This window comes from Protopterus annectens, chromosome 1.part2 (genome assembly GCF_019279795.1).
Source record: "Protopterus annectens isolate FY-2018-M chromosome 1.part2, PAN1.0, whole genome shotgun sequence".
In the NCBI taxonomy this organism is placed as follows: Eukaryota; Metazoa; Chordata; order Ceratodontiformes; family Protopteridae; genus Protopterus; species Protopterus annectens.
The window spans coordinates 1,173,690,426-1,173,713,166 of record NC_056727.1 but is presented as its reverse complement, the minus strand read 5'-3'; the positions used below and the strand labels follow the sequence as shown (position 1 = coordinate 1,173,713,166).

The following is a 22,741-nucleotide window of genomic DNA, read 5'->3' as shown; positions in this document are numbered from 1 at the left end:
ACTCAGGTAGCGGCCGACTGGCGCTCATGCAAACTGCTTCTGCTTCAGGCTCCTGGGCAAGAAAGACTGAAGTAATGGCATCGGCTGCCTTACTTTATACTACTGACCACCTGATGTCAGTCCTGAAGCAACAGCAACTGACGCAAAAATACTAAGCCTCTGGTATTCAAGCCGACTGAGGGCTACCCTGGCAGGGAAAACCCAAATGTGATGACTACAACAGTGAAACACAAAGAACATCTGGATTTTCAATCACATGTCTCCCGATAACTGTGCTTGAGGCAGCTGCTTTACATCAACAATGAGTCACACAATTAACATACTTTCCATACCATGGGACAGTATCAAACAACTTCATCAGTTTCTGGGCCGCATTTGGTGCATCCAAAATCATACCTTCCATATGCTTAAGGATATTACCTGGGTGCTAAAACATGTGGGCCTAGCGGTAGTTAACAGCCTGGGCTAGAGGAAGCAGACACTTTACAATTCTATCCATAACTCACTTAGCAACAGAAGCCATTCAAACCTTCAAGCAGAGTTTAAAACAACAACCTATTGTATTCAGCTAAAAGGTTTTGTACAGGTACATACTACTTTTCTCTCTTCACAAAAACCTATCTGGTATTCCATGATTTGGTGGCTGACAATTCAGACCCCTAAGAGGTACACAGTTGAAAGCATCTCTGAATGCTTCAAAAATAGGTGAACTTCAGTAGATGACTTTTTGATCTTTAATAGTTCTGGCACATTTAAAGTCAGAGTCCAGCTGCAATGACCACACCAGTAAAGTTGCCTTTTTTAATGCTGGCAGAAGGCATAGCGCCTGATGCAGAAGGTTCTGCAAGATGTAGCATCACTGAACTGGCCTTCTGCCAATCATTAACACACTCCTCTGTGAACCATCTATAATCAATGTGGCTCAGGAATGTGTTTTTTGGAACAGACTCCTGAAGAGGATATGTAAAGTACAGCAATAAGCAAGATGGGAGGATCATACAGCCTAGCTGTTTTTTTAACTATATCCTAGCAAGGAAAACACTGGCTCCTGAAGATAAAGCAATGGCAAATCCAAAGCCCTAAAGGAACTTAAGGAACATTAAGGCTTCAGGCATCCTACTAACAAAGACAATGGTTATTAATTTTCTAAGCTTTACCATTTCTCAAACTTTAGATTTTTTAAGCTACTGAAAAATGGTCTGAGGTGAATGGATGGATGCTCCTTGTTTCAAGGGCAAAACTTCTAGTACTTGATAAAGCCCTGAAAGTTTCTGGCTCTAAGAAACAATTTTCTTTTCAAAAAGTCAACAAAGCACACATGAAAAGATGGTGTGGTCATTGTCTAGATAAAAAATGCAATGGAACGGTTAAATTTACAATGGAATCTGTCACCTTACAGGCAGGGCCACAGTTAGCATTGGGGGGGGCGGTACACTTTCAAAGAATCACTTTCACTGTCACCCTTCCTAAACGGTCTTAATTCATGCTGCAAAGTTTTAGGGGTAGTATGCACAGGCTGAACTGTAGCCACAATGCTCACACAATACACAGGCCTGTGTAGCACACGTTGCCAGTCCACCTCACAGAAAAACATTCAGTGACTGATATTCAGCTGCAATGTTGTTACATTTCAACACCACTATGTAACAGGCATGGCCTTATGAGAAATGGTGCCCTAGGCAAAGGAGTCCATGGTGCCTCCCCCACTCCCTACTGCTTTACACGCACACACGTGCACCCTCCCTTTCTCCTATCCTAGGCTCCCCCTACCATAAACATTACTTTCATCCTTTTCTGACATTTTGTTTTACACTTCAGCTTTTTTCGGAAGCCATGGTCTTCTAGATGCTCTGAAGTGCATTTCAGAGTTCTTTTTAATTACCTTTAATCCAATGATAATCTGAACAAAAATATGACCAAGGAAAGAAATTCAGTGCTACTGTTCTATTTTACTTTTCCTTGCATCCTTTCAACATACCCTAACTGCCCAAGGCAGCACATTAATAACTCTATATGAAATAACAGTAAGGATGGGGCCCCAGAAACCATAAGGATTATAGATGCTATGAGGTATACTTTTCCCTAACCTTTTGTACCTGTGGAGGCCTAAACAAAAATCAAGAATAAGAGAAAAAAAAGATCAGTCTTATTTATCCATTCAGGAGGGACACAAATTGTGTCCAAGGCTTAATGTTCAAAGCTGACAAACTATGAAGACAAATGTTTGAAAGTACACACAAATTCTACCTGGAAATCCCCCCCCCCCCCCCCCCCCAAAGAAAAAAGACAGTTACTATCTCTGTGCATCTCTCTGGTGTTGGGCTGGGATTTAAAGCAAAGGCACAACTGGTCAGAGTAATGTATTCCATGTGACTGCTGCTGCTGTCGTGATACAGGATGTCCCCCTCACATCTACCCACAAAAGGCATATGCACCTGATGCTTAAGAAGAAAGTGAAAAGAAAAAATACCTATTACAGTAATGCATTCTAACTTGTTTCTCCTAGACAGCACATTGTCCCTATACAAGCTGTAATGGCTTTTTCCCCCCACACACCTACACCTCTGAGGTCTGTGAGAAAAGTAAAAGAAAAAATGGCCACATTGTCCTTAGCCCCAGCACAAGCTAGAATGACCTCGTGTACACACAAGGTTTGGTTGTAAAGAATATTAAAGACATAACCAGCCAGACCACCCCCCAGCCTTGCACAAAAGTTAACGCAACCTTCTGTACACACCTCTGAGCAGGGATGGCTTTAGAATTGGTCATGTTTAGGGAAGACTCCACCACAAAGTCCATGTCAAAACCCATTTACATAGTCTGGGCTGCCATCAAATACTGGAAGCTCTAAGGGTCTGATTTTCTGTGGTGTATTTTATGCCTTAATTTTGAAAGATAATTTATTAAATACATTTTTACGGCTACACTTATAGGGTTGCCACCTTTCGCTGTGGCTAAAACTGGACCAATGCCACACCCCTTGCATCACCCATAACCCCACCCATTTCTGCCCCTCTCCCATCCACATTCCACTCATTTGTCATGTCATCATGACAACAGCTGATGGGGAACACCCTATTTTTCCATTCCTGATGCCTTTCTGCCGATTTACTAAGCTTTTCTGTAAAAAAAGCATAGTAAATCCGCCAATTTAACAAACTCCAATAGTTTCTTTTTTGAAACAGAATACCAGAGTTTGTACAGTGCTTTCTGGACTACCGGGCAATCAGTTTGATTTCCAGAGAGTCCGGTATAAATAGTTTAGGTGGCAACCCTGTACAAAGAAGAGCTGTGCATCTGTCTGGCACTATCTTGTGTCCACAGATAAAAATCTGTGATATTTTGGTAGACACACAGACACACCGACACCCAGGGCTGTCACAAGATATACAAATACACAAATTTCCTGCATTCTCACCTTCAGAGAAACTGGAGGAATGCCAGTTCACCTATGACATGTGTTTGGGGTGCTGGAGGAAACCATAGCACATGGATAAACACGTACAGAGACAGGAACTGAATGTGGATTCCACATATAAAAAGTTGCAGCCAAGAACTCAGTTATTGGGAAATAGCAGAGCTAGTTACCGCACCACTGTGTTAAGTTGCTTCTACATGCATTCGGCTTTTTCCCAAACCACAGACGGATACTTATGTGCAAGATCTACATTTGTGGCAAGTGAAATTAATTATGCCCAGCTTGTTACTGTTAAACACATAGCAACCCCCCCCAACACACAAACACAATGACAAAGCTACTGATGCTTGTGATAGAAAGTGAAAGAATTATGGGCAGCTTGTTACTCTTATACAACCCTCTTCCCCCTGCTTTCTCACTCACACACACACACACACACACACACACACACACACACACACACACACACACACACAAGCCATAGCACTGATAGTTTTACACAGACTTCAGTAAATAACAGTACATCGTGGGGACATGTACTCCCACACCAGATCAGTGACTGTTTAGCAGTCAAATATCAGAGGTAAGTCACTTTTATTCACCTTATTGACAAGTAATGTACATCTGTCACTGACCCCGATTTTGTCTAGTATTTTTTCCCTGTTCCTCGTAAAAAAAAAATGTTTTTCAAATATAATTATTTCACTTTTCCTTTTACTACAATGAACAGTATAGTACAAGGGTCTCACAAAATTTGTAAATTGCTAACAAGTCACTTAGGATTGCAGTCAGTCAATAATGCTAGACTTTAGTCCTTTAAGCTTATTTGGTCAGAAAATGCATGATGATACAAAGTACATTATCCTATTCACTTTTTTTTTTTTAAATGAATTAAAGCAATATTTACAATAGTTTCTGAGTTTGAGCTTTTATTCTTTTATTTTTGGCTTCGCTCAGAATTCTTGAGAAAAGAAGTTGAGAGTTACAGTATCTGGTGTCCTGAAATTATTTATAAAACTCTATGAAAGTGAAATCCATCCCTGAAGATCAGGAGCATCTGCTCTTCTTAAAATCTAAAGTACGAACTGAGATCAGTCACTGTGGGCTCCCCAGTCTCTAGCACTTAGCAAGCGCACGTTAATTCGCAGATTACTGTCTTTATCCTGATTCTAATCGGATAATGAACTATTTTTTCCCTCTTCATCTTCCCCCAAATAGTGATAGCTTTTGTATGCCAACAGTAAAAAAACAGTAAACCTCAATATAATACATAGTAAACCAAAAGCAAGAAAAATACCTAGAAGGCTCTGGAAGACACTTGGATGGTAATGACAAACTACCAAATGATAACATGTGGCAAAAAACAACTAAAGATAGTGTAAAGTTGCTCTGTATTTTCTTAAGAGATTTTCTGCCAGTGTCTGCACTGCAGATCGCTGCTCTAGGGACACCTAAAGTTTTGGAAGCCTGACTGGATGGGTAGACATTTGCCTGCAGCTAATTTTCATTTATGAGGAATCATGTTACAGTAATTTCCCTATGATGAACATCCAACACTGTACTGCTTTATGACTCACAAAGCTGCAAGGTAACATCCTGCAGAAATCTTGCAGATAAAGTACCCAGGGTTATCCCCCATCCATGACAAATTATTCAATGAAAGGCTTTGCATGTTCAATGGGTATATGTATGATTTCAGCTTCAGTCTCGTTTCTGCTATATGGCTGGTTGTCAGACAACTTCAGAAACAAAATCACATGAGATAACATCATCCAGCGCTTATCCACAGATAATCCTAAAATGCATTTTAATACAACTATATCTGGTGCCATACCTAAATAAAACTTCAAATGTATAACTCATCCCATCTAGCAAATTCAAGGCTTTCTGCTTTCCCATTCAGGTATTGCTTTACTTCATCAAGACACCTCAATCATGACTTTTACATCCGCAACAGTAAAAAAAGAAAAAAACTCTGAAGCTTAAGTAAGTGGCAAAGAAGAAAAACACATTAACACTGCATTCCAACCTACCTATAATTTGTAGAGAAAAATTGGCATTGCTGCAAACATATCCAACAGCATTCCGTGCACAGCAGTAGTAAACACCATTGTCATCAGGGCTGGGGCTTTTCAGTGTTAAAGTTCGGTCCTTGTTGTTAGTGATGTAACTGGTTCCATCTATGACTGGACTGCCACCTCTGAACCACTGACAGGTGGGGCTGAAAGAAGCAAGGGCAAAACTAAAACTCCAAAGAAACAGCCATAGCAAAAAAAAATGCAGACCGCTACAATTCATGATTGCAAGAACATGCCAACCACCACCAAAAGAAAGGTGAAGAGCCAGTTGTAAACAATATACCTTATTCATGCAAAGTGGTAAGATTATTTTTTCAATTCAGTACTGTCAAGGCTAAAAATAGGATTCACCCAGTTGGCTTTTCCATAAAAAGAAGTTTAGGTGATCAAAGGACAATTGAGTAACCCCTACCTGATTAATTTCTCTGAAACCAAGATCCAACAAAAAAATTGACAAATGTATTAACTGCACTACTTAAAGCTAAACCAGACACTAAGCTTTACTAAGAATACCATTATTCAGTAGTGCAACAAAACCATGACATTAGTATATGCAGGGGCTCTGCCTAGCTCTGTAAGTGTGCAGCATTACCGCAGACCTGTTTAAGTTCACACTGATTAACATCTGACCGGTTAAGTATGGGTACTGAGTTCTCTCAGCATCATGAGCAGAAGAGTAGGCCCAAAGACTGTAAAAAAAATTACTAAAGCTGTTTTACTTTAAAACCAGTAACCAGTACAAAAAGTACAGTTTTGTACCTACCATAAATGTAGATGTTCGAGGATTCCCTTGCTGCAGTCCTGACAATTGGGGGTATAGTCCGCGTCCCAGTCGGCCCGAATACCAGAGGTCATGGCAGACTGACGTCAGTACGTCAGGGTACTAATGCGCATGACCAACGTCATTTCCTCAGTCTTTTCTTGCCCCAGATGTCAGAAGACCCAAAAAGACAAGTCCCAAAAACAACCTGCACCAAAAAACATGTACAATATATACAGTAATATATACACAAAATATAAGCATGTAAACTCACCTACACAACCACCCTGAAACACAGAGGGGAAGGAGGGAATTGGACTGCAGCAAGGGAATCCTCGAACATCTACATTTATGGTAGGTACAAAACTGTACTATGTTCTTCGTCTTCCCTTGCTGCAGTCCTGACAATTGGGTAGAATCCCAAAGCAGAGGTAAGGGAGGCTGGCAAACTATAAAGTAGCAGGAGCTGACAACATGCCTTGTAAAACAGCTGTGGCAAAACCAGCTCTAGTCTTAGAGTATATAGGCAGGTGATAATGCCTAGAGAAAGTATGCACTGAACTCCAAGTAGCTGCCTCCAGAATATCCTTAGTTGCCACCCCTTAGAAATGCTGTTGAAGTGGCAGTAGCCCTAGTGGAATGAGGCCTAATCCCAGCTGGAACCTCTTTGCCATGATGGGAATAACAAAATGCAATGCAAAAGCCAATCCACCTAGAAATAGTTTGTTTTGACACAGGCTTGCCCTGTGAACTTAAAGCAAAAGAAACAAGTAACTGCTGAGACTGCCTAAAATCTTTAGTCCTGCTCAAATAATAACGCAATTGCCTGTGTACATCTAAAGTGTGCAAAATCTTTTCCCCTTTATTTTGAGGATCTGCAAAAAGTAGGCAAATGAATAGTTTGGTTTAAAGCCACACTAGAAACCACCTTAGGCATAAAGGAAGGATTAGTGCGTAATGATACCCTGTCCTTATGGAAAATCAAAGGGCTCTACTGCCATAAGGGCCTGTAACTCAGACACCCTTCTTGCAGAAGTAATAGCCAACAGAAAAGCAGTCTTCCATGACAAATATTTCAATTCAGCAGTAGCTGCAGGCTCAAAAGGTTGTAGAGTAAGTTTTTCCAACACAAAATTGAGATCCCAAGCAGGAGTAGGAGCTCGGGGTCTGATATTCTTTGCCCCTCTAAGAAACTGCTTGAACAAAGGATAACAAAGGTGGGTCACAATCATAGTGAGCAGAAATTGCTGCAGCATGAATCTTTATGGAAGAGAAAGACAAACCTTTGTCCAATAATTCAGTAAGATATTGAAGAGCCACACTCAAATTAGGCTCTGAAATCTCCAAATTCTTTGCTGTACTCCAAAACAAAATCTCTTCCATTTTTCTGTACACTCTCCTAGTACTAGGCCTTCTAGCTTCCATAATCACATTTAAAACTTGTTGAGGAAGCTGAGACCTACCATGCCTCAACACAGAATATGCCAAGCTGTGAGATGAAGAGATGGAAGCTTGACATTGAGCAGATGACCATCCTTCTGAGATAACAGATGAGGAATCAGAGGTAAAGGCCATGGAGGCTTCTTTACAAGACTCCTTAGAAGTGGGTACCAATGTTGCCGAGGCCAATCTGGAGCTATCAAAATCATCCTTGGCCTGTCCTGTCTGACCTTTAGTAATACCTTTGGAAGAAGAGGTAGAGGTGGAAAGGCATAGACATGAAGGTTTTTCCAACTGAAAGACAGAGCATCCACTTTCCAAGCTGTGTGATGAAACCCCTTAGTGCAATACTTTGGCAGCTGGTGGTTTAGTGGAGAAGCGAACAGATCTATGTCTGGAGTTCCCCATGACACTGTCAATTTCTGAAATACATGAAGATCCAGTTTCCACTCGTGGGGATCCATGATTTGTCTGCTTAATACATCTGCTAGGGAGTTCTGTGCTCCTGGCAGAAACCTTGCCTGAAGAGTCAGTTGCAGGCTTAACGCAGTCTCCCATAGAATCATTGCTTGCCTGCATAGAGGATAAGAATGTGTTCCCCCTTGCTTGTTGATGTACCACATGACAGTTGTGTTGTCTGTCAGAATCAACACCTGCCCTGGAAGAAGTAACTCCTTGAACGCCATCAATGCAAACTGGACTGCTAACATCTCCTTCATGTTGATATGTAGATGCTGTAGTCTGGCAGGCCACTTGTCTTGTATCCACTTTCCATTTAGATGAGCTCCCCAAGCAGTGTCCGAGGCATCTGTCGTTAAAATCTGACTCGCCTCTGGCCGGGTCACAGAGAGTCCCTTGTTTAGGTGACATTCCTGAGCCCACCACAAGAATTCCTTTTGAAGGCAAGGTATTATTTGAATGACAGTGTCCAAATCTTGGCAGTGCTGTGTCCATACATTTCTGAGATACCATTGCAGCTTCCTCATATGCAGTTTGGCATTGGGAAGCACCAGAATACAAGATGCCATGAACCCTAATGCTTGAAGGACTGTCCTTGCAGTCAGCACGGACTGATGAGATAGTTGATGGAAGTAAAGTGACAGACTCTTTTGTTTGTCCGGGGTTAAAAGGCCATCTGAGCTGCTGTATTCAGTCTCACACCCAGAAAGCACATGTCTTGAGAGGGTACTAGACTGGACTTTATTTCGTTCACAGAATACCCTAGGCATCTTAGCACTGCTATGACATATTCCAGATGCTGTAGAAGGTGTTCCTTTTCTTGAGCCAGAATCAGGCAGTCGTCCAAGTAAGGATAAATTTGAATGCCTTGAAGCCTGAAGTAAGCTATCACTGGAGCCAGAACCTTTGTGAATACTCTCAGTAGATAAGCCAAAGGGCAATGCAGAGAACTGATAATGAAAATCTCCAGTTAGATACTTTCTGCAACTTAGCCTTATGGGCACATGAAGGTAAGCTTCCTTGAGATCCAAAGTTACCATCCAGTGATCCTTGCCCAGCAGAGGTAACAGTTGCTGTAACGTCAACATCTTGAACTTGGGAATGTCCAGATAAGTGCTGAGGATAGATAAATCCAAAATTGGTCTCCACGTGTTCCCCTTCTTTGGTACTAGGAACAGGCGAGAATAAAATCCGCCCCTTTCTGACACAGGGACTGGCTGAATAGCCCCTATCTGGAGTAACTGAGAAACTTGCTTGTGAGCCTCTTTTCTTTGTGGAGGAGGAACATCGGGCATGCCTTTGAAAGGGGGCATTGTGTGGAAATAAAATCTGTACCCGTGATGAATGATATCCAGCACCCATCTGTCTTGAGTGATTAAATCCCAATTTTCTTTGAAAAGAGACAATCTTCCTCCCAAAGGAGCTGCCAGGCGAGAGTCCACTGGCAGCTGAAAAGGCAGGTCATTGGTTCTGCTTAAGGACTGACCCCTGCCCTCACCAGAAGTCTGAGCAGGTGAACTGTCTGATCTAGGCCTAAACGAACCTTGAGCCCTGCCCCTACCACGTCTAGACCTACCCCTAGACTGGGAACCATAAGCAGGATATGTCCACCCCTTAGCAGGCCAATTTCTACTAAACTTGGAGGCTGCACCTGCAAAAATCTTTAACAGTCTGCATAGACTTAGCTTTGTCCTCCATTTTCTTTAAAACTGCTTCCACAGGCGGTCCAAACAACACATCAGACTGTAAAGGAGCATCCAAAATCCTGGTCTTAACATGCTCAGCTAAATTCTGATCCTTCAACCATGCATGTCTGCGAAGAACAGAACTAGTAGCAGCCACCCTCGAGGAGGCCTGAACAGCATCAAAACCACACTGCAAAGAATGCTTACCCACTTGTTCAGACACATGAACCAAATCCAGCAATTCTTTACACTCAATACCTTCCGCCAAAGCATCCACCTTAGATTTCAATTGTGAAAGGAGATAATTCTGATATTTCAGCATATGAAATTGACAATTCAACCCTCATGGCTAGAGTGGAAGAAGTATATACTTTCTTACCCCACCTATCCAAAGCCCTTGCCTCTTTATCAGAGGGTACAGGATTTTTAACCACAGAAGCTTTAACACCTTTAGGCCCCTGAGAAACAGTTTCTGGGTCCGCCCTGGGACTCTTAAACAAATACTTATGAGCTTGCGGAACCCTATAATACCTATCAGGCTTAACAGGAGCAGGAGGCCAGGAATCAGGGTTCAGAGAAGCCTCTGCAGAAACATCCTCCACCACATTCAACACAGGAGGAATAGCTAAGGGCCTATGCTGGGGCAAAAACAAGAATTCCCTAAGCCTTTTTCTGGAGTCAGAGTAATCTTGGCCTTCCCATTTAAAGTGCTCCCTCATGGAGTGAAGAGTCTCTGAAAATGAAAAATCCTCAGGAGGAGAAGCTTGAAGGAGTGGAAACATCCACATCAGAATCAGAATAAGCAGGAAACTCTTGCAAGTCTTCCACAGAAGACTCTGAAGCCTGTGAACACTGTTCAAAACTATCAAACTCCTGTTCCACCCTAGGCCTCTTATCAGGTGGGGGCATAGAACCTCTAATCAGAGTAATCAAATCTTCTGCCATTTTAAGCATATGTTTCTTAGGCACAGAGCCCGAAATGCTAGGAGAAGCCCTACAGAAGCTGAACTTGGACTTCCTCTAAAAGAAGCTTTGGCAACAGAAGGAGAGGCCCTAACTACCTTGGGAAGAGAGGGAAGAACAGTTACCTGAGAAGCCCCCTCAGCCAGGCCTACCTCCTGAGAGGGCACATCCTGTAACAGTAAAGTATCTGCCTGAGACTCCATAGAGACACCTGGCAAAACCTCTGGCTCCCTGAGCCTTCTAAAGGACCGGGACTGCCGGTTCCTCACCCCTAGACTTCACCGTTTTGTCCTTGCGCTTCTTAGATGAAGCAGGCCGGAGCATCCGGCGGCATAGTGTAATTGTTCCCAAACACTAACCTAGCACAATCAAGCCTCCTCTTAATAGTGCGCTTGTTAAATCTAGCACAAGAGCGGCAACCAACAACGTCGTGCTCAGCCCCTAAACAAGGTATACACAATGTATGATAATCCCTATGCGGTATCTGCTTCCCACAAGAAACACAGTTATTCACTTTTTCTGTCATCCGGTTAAATACTGAGGCAAGAAAACACCAAAATGTTAACTCTGTATTCAGTCTGAAACTCCGGTTTGAAAATCTCAGAACGCCAACCTGCACTCGCAAATTGCTTCTGCATCGGACCATGCGGCAAAAGACTAAAATGACGTTGGTCATGCGCATTAGTACCCTGACGCATGACGGTCAGTCTAAGCGCCATGACCGACGCCAGCTCTCTCTGGTATTGACTATACCCCCAATTGTCAGGACTGCAGCAAGGGAAGACGAAGAACATCTACTAAAATATTCCCATCATCAGGACAAAACCAGTAATCACTACACTGCAGCAGCATTAAAAAAAAACAACTTCATAGCCAATCATTTCAGTTATAATGGTGTGCAACTGTGACGTTGGTACCAGAAACTTCCCGTCTTGGTTTCCACAGTAGGGCTACAGTTAAACTATATGAAATTGTTTATTGTTTACATACCCACTCCACCCATACCTCTCAACCTCGCAGAGTAAGAAATCTGGACAAAGCCATGAAAAAAAGTGGTACAAATAGAGACAATTTTTAAATATTGTTCTTACAAACTTAGAAAGTTGATAGAATAACAGGTTTTGCATTAGCGTGAATTTTCTAAAGGTTATGAAGTCAAACTCAAATGTCTATTATTTTCTAACTTCAATCTTTAATGATTTGCCAGAAAGCCACAATTTTATGAAAAACGGACCAAAAATATAAGGCAAAAATCTGCACATTCTGCGAAAAACTGTAGTTGAGAGGTATGAGAGCCTCCACCCCATTATCAGAATATGTACTTTGTTGGTGGATAGGAAGACGTGGATATGGAATTGTGTCTGTTGTAGCTATGGGGCTAGGAATAAAGTGAAAGTAAGAAATGACAAAGGGAAAAAAATGTCAACAGTTCAAACACCCAGATAAAATTATTATTTTAGTAATACAACTATTTAAGGAATACAAGCTGCTATCCAACCACCCTACATGCTCACACAGTTATCTCTAGACATTTGACTAGCAATGCTGAGAACAGCACATGCCCCAATTTTCAGGTAAGGTCCTCCTGTTGTACCCATCCCTGTTGCAGCAAATACTGAAAGTACAGTTGTGCAAAATCTTACCATAACAGATGATGTCCTTTTCAGTGTTGCAATATTCATCTGGTATCTCATGCCAAGGATAGCCCAATGTCTGGCCAGTATAATAAAGCCTTTATTACCTAAGGACCATTGTACATCAGACTTGTGTACCCATGAAAGTCTTTCATCTTTTCCCGGCTAGGGGTCGCCATAGCGGAACTCCTGTCCCCTCATGATTGGCAGTGGATTTTTATGGTGCCGAGTTGCCACCCTGATGCCCAACCTTCAACGAAGGCACGGACATTTATGCTTGCACCTACCTAACAGATGATGTCCTTTTCAGTGTTGCAATATTCATCTGGTATCTCATGCCAAGGATAGCCCAATGTCTGGCCAGTATAATAAAGCCTTTATTACCTAAGGACCATTGTACATCAGACTTGTGTACCCATGAAAGTCTTTCATCTTTTCCCGGCTAGGGGTCGCCATAGCGGAATTCCCGTCCCCTCATGATTGGCAGTGGATTTTTATGGTGCTGAGTTGCCACCCTGATGCCCAACCTTCAACGAAGGCACGGCCATTTATGCTTGCACCTACCTGCATGTCTTTAGCGTCACTCGACCGTGGGGAGGACATGCAGACTCCACACAGAAGATGCTCCAGCCAAGAATCGAACTGGAGAACCTCTTGCTGTGAGGCGACAACGCTAACCACTCCACCACCACGGCAACTATGTACCCATGAAAGTGCAAGGTAATAAAGATGACTTATGTATGCTCCCAACTAAGAATCGAAATGACCCAAGACAACTAGGAATCCAACACATGGAAAGGAGAACATGTGCATCCAGAAGAAAGGGAGAGAGAAAGAAAGGAACCTCTTGGCTAGTAGGAAAATATCACCCATGCCAAAGGAAAAGAAAAGGGGGCAGGACGGCAGGAGTGAATATGGCAACAGTGAAAAACACAACTGCAGTATGTCCTTCCTCGTCACTGTTGCAGTACTCATCACTGCTGGAACAATACAAAAGCTAAAGTGAAGGCAGGGAGGAGAAGGAGCCCTCCATAAACCCTTGAATGACAGCCTTGGCAAAACCTGCCCTGGAAATAACATCAATTTATAATGTTTTGTGAAAGTGTGAAGTGAACACCAAGTAGCAGCTGCAAGGATGGACTGGTGTCCAAACCTTTAAAGAAAGCCCCTGAGGAAGCCACTGCTCTAGTAGAATGAGCACTCGCAGAAGCAGGCAACTGCTTACCATTAAAATAAAAAAAAATAGTCTACAAAATCCAGGAGGAGATGGTTTGTTTACAAACTGCCAAACTCAATGTCCTGACATCAAAAGAAACAAAAAGCTGATCAGATTTAAAAAGGCCCTTGTTTTGTCTACACAATATCTGAGCTATCGATGCAAATCCAAAGTGTGAAGAACCATCTTACTAGAAGATTGCTAAGAAAGCAAAACCGTAGTAAGCTAGACAAACTGATTAAGGGTCAGCTCATTAATCACCTTGGGCATAAAAGAAAGATTCACACACAGACACCCTGCCTCTATGAAAAAACAAAAAAGGAGGGACCGCCACCAAAGCCTGCAGTTCAAAAATCCTTCCTGTAGAGGTTAAAGCAACCAATTAAACAGTCTTCCAGATGCAATGTTGCAAGGGAGAACAGGCAGGCTAAAACAGAGGTTGAACCAGCTTTTCGAGGACAAAATTAAGAACCCAAGGAGGGGGAATGGGCTTTCTTGGGAGTCTAATATGAAGGACACCTTTAATAAATTGCTTGACCTTGGCAGACAGACAGAAATGGCTGACAAATGGAATTTCACTGAAGAATATGCTAAGTCAGCAATAAATAAATAAATAAATATGCTAAGTCAGCATGCAGTAGTTCAAACAGGTAAGAACCAACCAATGGAACCAACCAATGGAACCTCCACTGAAGAGAGGTCCTGGTGATGTTTAAGACACCAAACGGAAATCTGTTCCATTTGGGATACACAACTTTCTAGTATTGGTTTCCTGGCCTCCTGCAAGATCCTAAGCACATCCTCAGAAACCCGAGGTCTGAAAGGAATCAAAACCCTATCACCCAAAGCATCAGCTGAAGAGTGGACAGATAAGGGTGAAGGAGAGTTCCTTTGCCCTATGGGAGAAGATTCATGTGGTGAAGTAACTTGTAATAATTGCCTCTGGCCAGAGAGAATAGGAGAGGGGACCAGTGCTACCTGGCAAAAAGGGTGTCAAAAAGATTTTTGGAGAGTCCTCCTTGATTTTGCAAAGGAGCCTTGGTAGAAGAGGAAGGGAAGGAAAGGCATACAGGAACATTCCCTTCTAAGAGAAAGGCATGGCCATGTTCACATTCCAAACCAAAGGGCTTCAGACTCTATAACAGAACTGAGAGAGTTGCCTGTTCAGAGGAGAGTCAAAAAGATCTACTTGAGAACACCCACCTATGAACTATGTCCTGATACACATCCCTGTGGAACATTCATTTGTGAGGTTGTCTCATGGTGCCACACAGCACAAAGACTGAAGGGGAAGAATGAGAGCCCACATTTTCTTGATGTTGATGTGACCCACCCTCCGCTGAGGGATCAAAGGCCTTGAACCTTCAGGGTGCCTGAAGCTGCTCCACACCCCAGCTCTGATGAGTCTATGAAGAGTTCCTGAGATGGCCGAGGAGGCTGGAAAGGAACACCTGTATTGAAAGAGAGCTATTGAATGTGCCAGTGAAGTTCCAGTTTGAGGCAAAGGAAGTTGCACAATGAGATGGTCCAGCAGGTGAAAGTGCTGAAGTCATACTGATTTTAGGTATCACTGAAACTTCCTCATATGAAGTCTAGCCCAGGGAAGCATGGGAAAAGTGGATGCTAGGAGTTCTAGAGTTCTGTAAAGCTCCCTAGCCAGGAGAGAGGACAGGGGAAGCAGGGACAAGAAATTTTAGGGGGACAAAACCTTGGAGGCAAGAAGAGATGTCAGTACCGGAAGGGTCTAGAAACTGCTTAGGCAAGGAAGGGAGAACAGCAACCTGAGAGGCCCCCTCAGCCTGACCTGACTCCTGAGAGGCCACATCTTGCAAAATCAAAGCCTCCCCCTGAGACTCAACTGAAACCTCGGCTGGATCCACAGATTCCACCGTAGTTTCTAAAGAACCGGCGTCCGGAACGGATGACTCATCCTGCCTGGACTTTAAAGATTTGTCTTTGCGCTTCTTCGCGGTAGCGGGCGTCGGAGGATCCGACGGCATATTATAATTACACCGCTTCAAGACAAGCCTAGCGCAATCTAACCTACGTTTAATGGTGCGCTTATTAAACCTAGCACAAAAGCGACACCCGACTACGTCGTGCTCAGGTCCCAAACAAGGAATACAAAGAGAGTGGTAATCCCTATGCGGTATCTGTTTCCCACAAGAAATACAATTATTCACTTTTTCTGACATCCGGAATTAACTGAGGCAAGAAATACAAAAATATTCCCAACGGGGTACTTAGCCCAACTTGGTTTCGGTCTGAAACTCAGAATACGAAAATTTCAGAACGCCGAACGGCACTTGCAAATGCTGCTTCTGCATCGGACCATGCGGCAAAAAAGACTGAGGATATGACGTCGGTCATGCGCTTTTATACCCTGACGCTCTGATGTCAGATCTGAGCGCCCATGACCGACGTCAGCCTAATACTTTGGTATTCGGGCCGACCGAGGACAGCGGACTACCCATATGTAAGGACTGCAGCAATGTGAGATGAAGAACATCTGCAACCTAGGAAAACATGATCCCGAGATGGTTTCAACATTGACTGCTGAAGGGTGACCGTGAACCTCAGCTTGTGTAACAGAAGCTGGGTAAAACAAAGATCCTGTACCAGCTTGGAATGTCATGGAGCCTGTACCAAAAGGCTGTCCAGAAAAGAAATATCTGAATGGCCTGAAGCCTGCAAAAGTCAACTACTGGGTCAGACATTTGGCGATCATCATTGGGGCTAGGTTATGGAAAGCCCAAAGTGCAAAGCAGAGAACTGAAAATGAGAGGAAGAAACAGAAATATCTGATGAACAGAAGGTGAACAGGAATGCGAAGATAAGCATTCTTCAGATCCAAGGAAACCAGAAAGGCTTGAGGGAGCAACACAGAACACAGTCTGAAAAGACAGCATTCTGAAGGAAAGCATTTTGAGCATGGTGTTCAGAAAAGAAAGACCCATGGCAGGTCTCCAAGATCCCTCTTTCCTGGGAACTAGAAACATCCTGGAATAAAACCCCAATTCCCCTCTCTGTCAGTGAAACTGGTTGAATGTATCCTGGTCCAGCAAACCCTGCAATACCCCCTGGAAAATGAGAAAGCTGTTCTGTCATGTGTTGAGGAATTCTGAAAAAGGAGGAAAGGGCCTTTCAGGTCAGAAACTAACCCTGCCGGATGACACAGAACCCAGGTGTCTGTGATGATCAGCTGCCAAACAGGGAGAAAAAGAGAATGCCTGAGGAAACAAGAAAACCTGGCCAAAAGGAAGGAAAGGCAGACAGTCAGATGGCTGTAGATTTGTCAGGAAAGGACTGCTTCTGGGGACTGGGCATCTGAGTAGGGGTGTCAGAGAAAATCCACCTAGGAACCTTCTTACCTTAGTAAGACTGTCCAGGCAGTCTACACACAAAAGCAGTCTTACTAGAGAAATTCCTCTGAAACTTGGGAATAGGTGAGATAAAGACCTGCTTCAAATTCTTTCATGACCTTCCCTTGATCCTGTAAGGTCTTAAAAAGATCATCCACAGCAGTATCAAACAAATTTGGGTTATCCAAGGGAGCATCCAAAAGTTCTGCTTTGATATCATCTGGCAATGCCTGAAGGCAAAGCAAGGAGTAGCTCCTCATCACAGAGCCAGAGGCAGCAACCCTAGAAAATACATCTGCTGCTTCATAACTGCATTTCACAAACTGATGGGTAACCTGAGAAGTGGAACTCAGCAAGGAGAGAGCTGAGGCTTTACTCTCAGTCGGGCATGTCAGAAACAAGTTTTCCAACCTGGGAAAGAACAGAATGTATGCAGTTTGTCATGGCAGTTTGGTAATTGAGGGTCCTGAAGGCTATGGTAGCAGAAGTGTAAACCTTTTTACCAATCCTCTCCATGGCTCTATGGTCCTTATCTGAAGGAGGAGCTTGGAAGAAAGTAACAGCCTAGGCTTATCAGTAGAAACAAAAGTCACTGCAGGATTAGAGGAAGGGCATTCATACAGAAACTTGCAAGCATCCAGCACTTGCAAAACTTATCAGGTGTCTTAGGAGCCAAGGGCTGAGAATCTGATGTCAGGGAAGCAGCAGAAAACGCATCTAAATAGAGCAGCCAAAACAGGAGGGTCAGCTGAAGGGTTAGGAGAGTCCATTTGTAACAACTCATAAGTCTTCTGGACATCCGAAACTTGAAAACAAACCCATCTGAAATGCTACATCATGCTCAGGACTGTCACCACAAAGGATACTCAGGACTGAAACATTCTTCCTCCTCAGAGCCATAAGCGAAAGGTGAAGGTAAATGGATGGAAGAGGCCAAGAAGTCAGCCTGAGAATAACAATCCCCATCTGAAGATTCTGGATCCCTAGTCCTCTTAGGGTCAGAGGACCAAGGAGGAGCAAAAAAGTACAGTTGTGTACATTTCCCATAAATGTAGACAGAGTGTATTCACTTGTTTCAGCCATCACATTTGGGTTATCCCTGCAAGGGTAGCCCTCGGCTGGCCAGAATACCAGAGGCTTAGTATTTCTCCGTCGGTTGCTGTCGCTTCAGGACTGTCGTCAGGTCATCAGTAGTATAAAGTAAGGCAGCTGACGCTATTACATCAGTTTTTCTTACCCTGTCAGGAGCCCCCAAGTGGGAGCCAGGTTATAGTGGAAGAACCCCACCAGTAGAAAGTAAATACCAAAAAGTTCCTTGTAAGAAGAGAGAGAGAGAAAGAAGAGGGAAACCAGGACTGCAACAGTGAATACACTCGAACAGCTACATTTATGGTAAGTGTACACAACTCTACTATGTTCTTCGTGTTTCACTGTTGCAGTCATCACATTTGGCTTGATTCCCAAAGTTGAGGAAAAGGGTGGAGGCAGTCAAGGAGACTGGGGCTGGCTAGTTTGCCCTGCAAAACTGCAGTGGCAAAGCCTGCCCTGGATTTGGAGAAGACAGGCAGGTGGCAATGCTTGGTGAAAGTATGAACAGATGTCCAGGTGGCAGCCTCCAGGATGTCCCTGGTGGGGACTCCTCTGAAGAAAGCTGCAGAGGTGGAGGCTGCTCTGGTGGAGTGAGTCCTGGCCCCCTTAGGGGAAACTTTTCCGTGTTGCTTGTAACAGAAATGGATGCAGTGTGCTATCCATTTGGAAACTGTTTGGAGATGGCTTTGCCCTCTGCCCCTGCAGCAAAGCTAACCAATAATTGATCAGACTTCCTGAATGATTTAGTCTGTCTAGGTAGCATCTGAGCAGTGTGTGTACATCTAGAGAGTGCAGGATCCTTTTCCCCTTGTTTTGTCGGTTAGGGAAAAAGGTGGGCAAATGAATGGATTGGTTAAGAGCCACACTGAACACCACTTTGGGCATGAAGGATGGGTTAGTCCTGAGGGAAACCCTGTCAGCATGGAAGATTATGAAGGGCTCCACAGCCATGAGTGCTTGTAGCTCGGAGACTTTTCTGGCTGAAGTGATGGCCAGAAGAAAAGCTGTCTTCCAGGAGAGAAATTTTAACTCTACTGAAGATGATGGTTCAAAGAGGGGCACGGTGAGCTTTTCCAACACAAAGTTTAGGTCCCAAGCTGGGTTAGGTGCTCTTCTGGGTGGCCTCAATTTGCTAGCCCCTCTTAGGAATTGTTTGATCAGAGGATATGAGAAAAGGGGCTGCTCAGTGTGGAAGTAAGCAGAGATAGCAGAGAAATGAATTTTAATAGAGGAAAAAGAGAGACCACTGTGTAGCAAGTCAGCTAGGTAATACAGGATGAGGTAGGGAGGGGCTGTGCTGTATTGGCTCCCTTAGCCTGAATCCAGGTGCAGAACCTTTTCCATTTGTCAGCATAAGACTTTCTAGTGCTAGGGCATCTGGCCTCACGTATAACATCTAGAACTTGTTTACTGAGGTTGGCAGGTTGATCAGTGGTCAGGGAATAAGCCAGGTTGCCACATTGAGGGTCTGCAATTGGGGATGCATGAATTCCCCTTGAGATGCCTTGGTGGCAATGGGGACAGGCTGCTCAGCAGTGGGTACCAGTGCTGGCAAGGCCAGTCTGGAGCAATAAAAATTGTCCTTTGTTTTTCCTCCTTTATTTTGAACAGTACCCTGGTGATGAGAGGTAGTGGAGGAAACACATAGACCAATAGATTGACCAAGGGGAAGGAAAGGGCATCCACTTTCCAAGCCATGCAGTGATGCTCCCTGGTGCAGAACTTGCTTAGCTAATGGTTGGTGTGGGAGGCAAAGAGGTCGACCTTCGGGGTGCCCCATTTCTGAGTTATTAGGGTGAAGGTTCTTTTGTCTAGCTGCCACTCATGTGGGTCCAGAAGATTTCTGCTTAAGTGGTCTGACAGAGTTTAGAGAACCTGGCAGGGATTGTGCTAACAGGTGGAGTTACATGGCAGAGGCTGTATGCCAAAAGGGTATGGCCAGCCTTCACAAAGGGCAGGACTGAGTCCCTCCCTGCTTGTTGCTATACATCACAGTGGTGTTGTCTGTTTTGATCAGGGGAGCCCTTGGGGAGAGAAGGGGCCTGAAAGCTGTCAATGTGTTGGACAGCTAACATCTCTTTGGATGATGTGCAGATGTATTTGCTGTGGACTCCATTGGGCCTGTATGCACCTGCCGTCCAGGTGTGCACCTAGGCATAGTCTGATGCATCTGTGGTGAGGGTCTGGGTGGCGGGGGTGGTGAGAAAGGTAGTCCCTTGTTGTGGGAGCATGCTGCTGCCCACCAAAGAAAATCTTTCCTTAGGCAAGGTATCACTGGTATAAGAGTCAGGTATTGAAAGTGTTGACACCAAAGGGTTTTTAGGTACGACTGAAGTTTCCTCATATGCAGTCTGGCATATGGCATGAGTAGAATGCAAGATGCCATGACCACAGAGTTTGCAGGATTTTCCTTGCAGATAACTGGGGTCTGGTAGCTAGCTGAGAGAAGTAGGCTGTCAGGTAAGTTTGCTTTTCTGGTGTAAGGAACGCCATCTGGGATGCTGTGTCCAGACTTGCTCCCATGAATATAATTCCTTTGGGTGGGTACTAGTTTGGATTTCTTTTTGTTGACAGTGTAAGGTCAGTAGGGACTTTACAAAGGCCAGGTGCTTGAGAGATTTTCCTGACTGTCTGCCTGAATTAGGCAGTAGTATAAGTACAAGCAAATTTGGATATTCCTTTGTCTGCAAAATGCAATGGCGGGAGCCAGACATTTTGTGAAAACTCTGGGAGCAGTAGTTAAGCCAAAGGGTAGTGCAGAGAACTGAAAGTGCAGAGACCCTGCCCTGAAATTCCTGCATGATTCCCTGATAGGAATGTGGAGGTAGGCCTCTTTTAGGTCGAGGGTGGCTAGCCAAGCATCCCTGGAGAGCACGGGTAGCAGCTGCTGGACGGTGACCATTTTGAATTTTGGTATCACCAGGAATGTGTTTAGAATGGATAGATCAAGGATGGGGCACCAGGTACCCTCTTTTTCTGGGTACCAGAAAAAGTCTGGAGTAGAAGCCTTGGCCCACCTGTTCTGCAGGAATGTGCTCTATTGCCCTCATAGAGAGCATGGAAAGGACTTGTTTTTGCCTCTGCCCACTGGTTTGGAGGTAGATCTGGGAACCCTTTTAGGGTTGGAAGAGTGTAGAAAGAAAATCTGTATCCCTGGGACACTATGTTGAGGACCCAGTGGTCGCTGGTAATTGTGGCCCAGCGGCTTTCTGTGTTGGAGGGAAGACTTCTAGCTTATCAGTGGGAATGGTAAGCATTAGGTAACCTGTCTACCACATAAGGAGTGGTTCTGGCCCAGAATTTGTAGTTATTGGCCATTTGGGCAATATTCCATCTCTCTCAACTTTCTGATTTGAAAGCCTGCATTTGCACTTGTTTCTGTAACTTGTCTAGTGCAGATACAGATTCTTAGTTTTAGCACTTAAATTTGCTTATTCATACTCAGCACTTGTTCAGAACTTGTAAGCACTAAATAAGCTACTAATTACTATAGCACTCAATCTTCCTCATTACCTAGAGGAAAAAAAGTTTTTGTACTTATCTCACTGACGTTGAGAAAAACAGCTCTTGTACTTACTTTCCTCACTTATCTATAGGAAAATAGTTTTTTATTCAGGCATGTCCAAGGGTCAGCTCAGTGTCCTCCCCTGTCTATCTGATGAATCTGGGCATCTTGAGGCAATGTAGAAATTGCCTCATGTACACAGACAACCCTCTCCTCCTACCACCCAACACTACAACCTGTGAGAGATGCACTTATCTAGCTAAACTGGAGGTAAAGCTCTCTCCAACCAAGACTGAACCTGACAGTCATGAGGAGAAGGTAAACATTTGCACCACATCAAACTCATCACATAGTCTCACTATGTCTACACCATCAAAATCCACACATAGAAACCCAAAAACATTTGCGGAGGCTCTCAATAATAACCTGCCTAAGCAACAGAGACCTCCAAAGCAGAAACACAAGCAACCTCCATTCCCCAACACAACCCAAATGACACATAGCCCACAGACTCAGTGTGCCACTCAAACACAGCCAATAAGGCAAAACAACATACCTAACACACAAGTCATAGGTGACTCTATAGTCAGGCACACTGATGTCCCACTCACCAGGCTAAACAAGGAGAAGGTTACTGTCAGCTGTCTGTCGGGTGCCAGGATCTGCCACATAACCCACGCACTCAGGTCACTCCACAAGTACAAATATGACGCTGTCATTTTCCATGTTGGTGTGAATGACCCGAGACATACCTCCCTGAACTATATGGAGAGAGACATGAAAGAGCTCTGCGATCTTGTAGCCCAGTCAGGTATGACTCTAGCCCTGAGTAGCATTCTGCCATCGCCCAGAATTATACTGCAGTACAAGGACAAAATGATTGACTTCTACAATTGGCTAAGCTTCTGGTGTCATTCTAAGGGGATCCAGTATCTGTCTGCTTGGGATGACATGGTTGACAGACCACGATGCTTTGCCACAGAAGGCCTGCACCTGTCGCCCCTGGGATACCGGATACTGGCTAAGGCTCTCGCTGCCCCTATAGTGCCTTTTTTAGGCAGGGTTCAAGTAACAAATTCACCACCATAACAGGAACAGGCAAGCAAAAACTGAGGGTAATGCTACTCAGTGC

General features: G+C 44.0%; 1 protein-coding gene across 1 annotated transcript in view; it reads right to left on the bottom strand.

Moving 5' to 3' along the window:
* Positions 1 to 22,741, bottom strand: part of PTK7 (protein tyrosine kinase 7 (inactive)) — a 2,009,558-nt gene that overhangs the window by 1,190,018 nt on the left and 796,799 nt on the right. Inside the window, exon 4 of the mRNA XM_044060033.1 lies at positions 5,452 to 5,639. Within this exon, the coding sequence (XP_043915968.1) occupies positions 5,452 to 5,639 (188 nt within the window). The remainder of the gene's footprint in view (positions 1 to 5,451; positions 5,640 to 22,741) is intronic.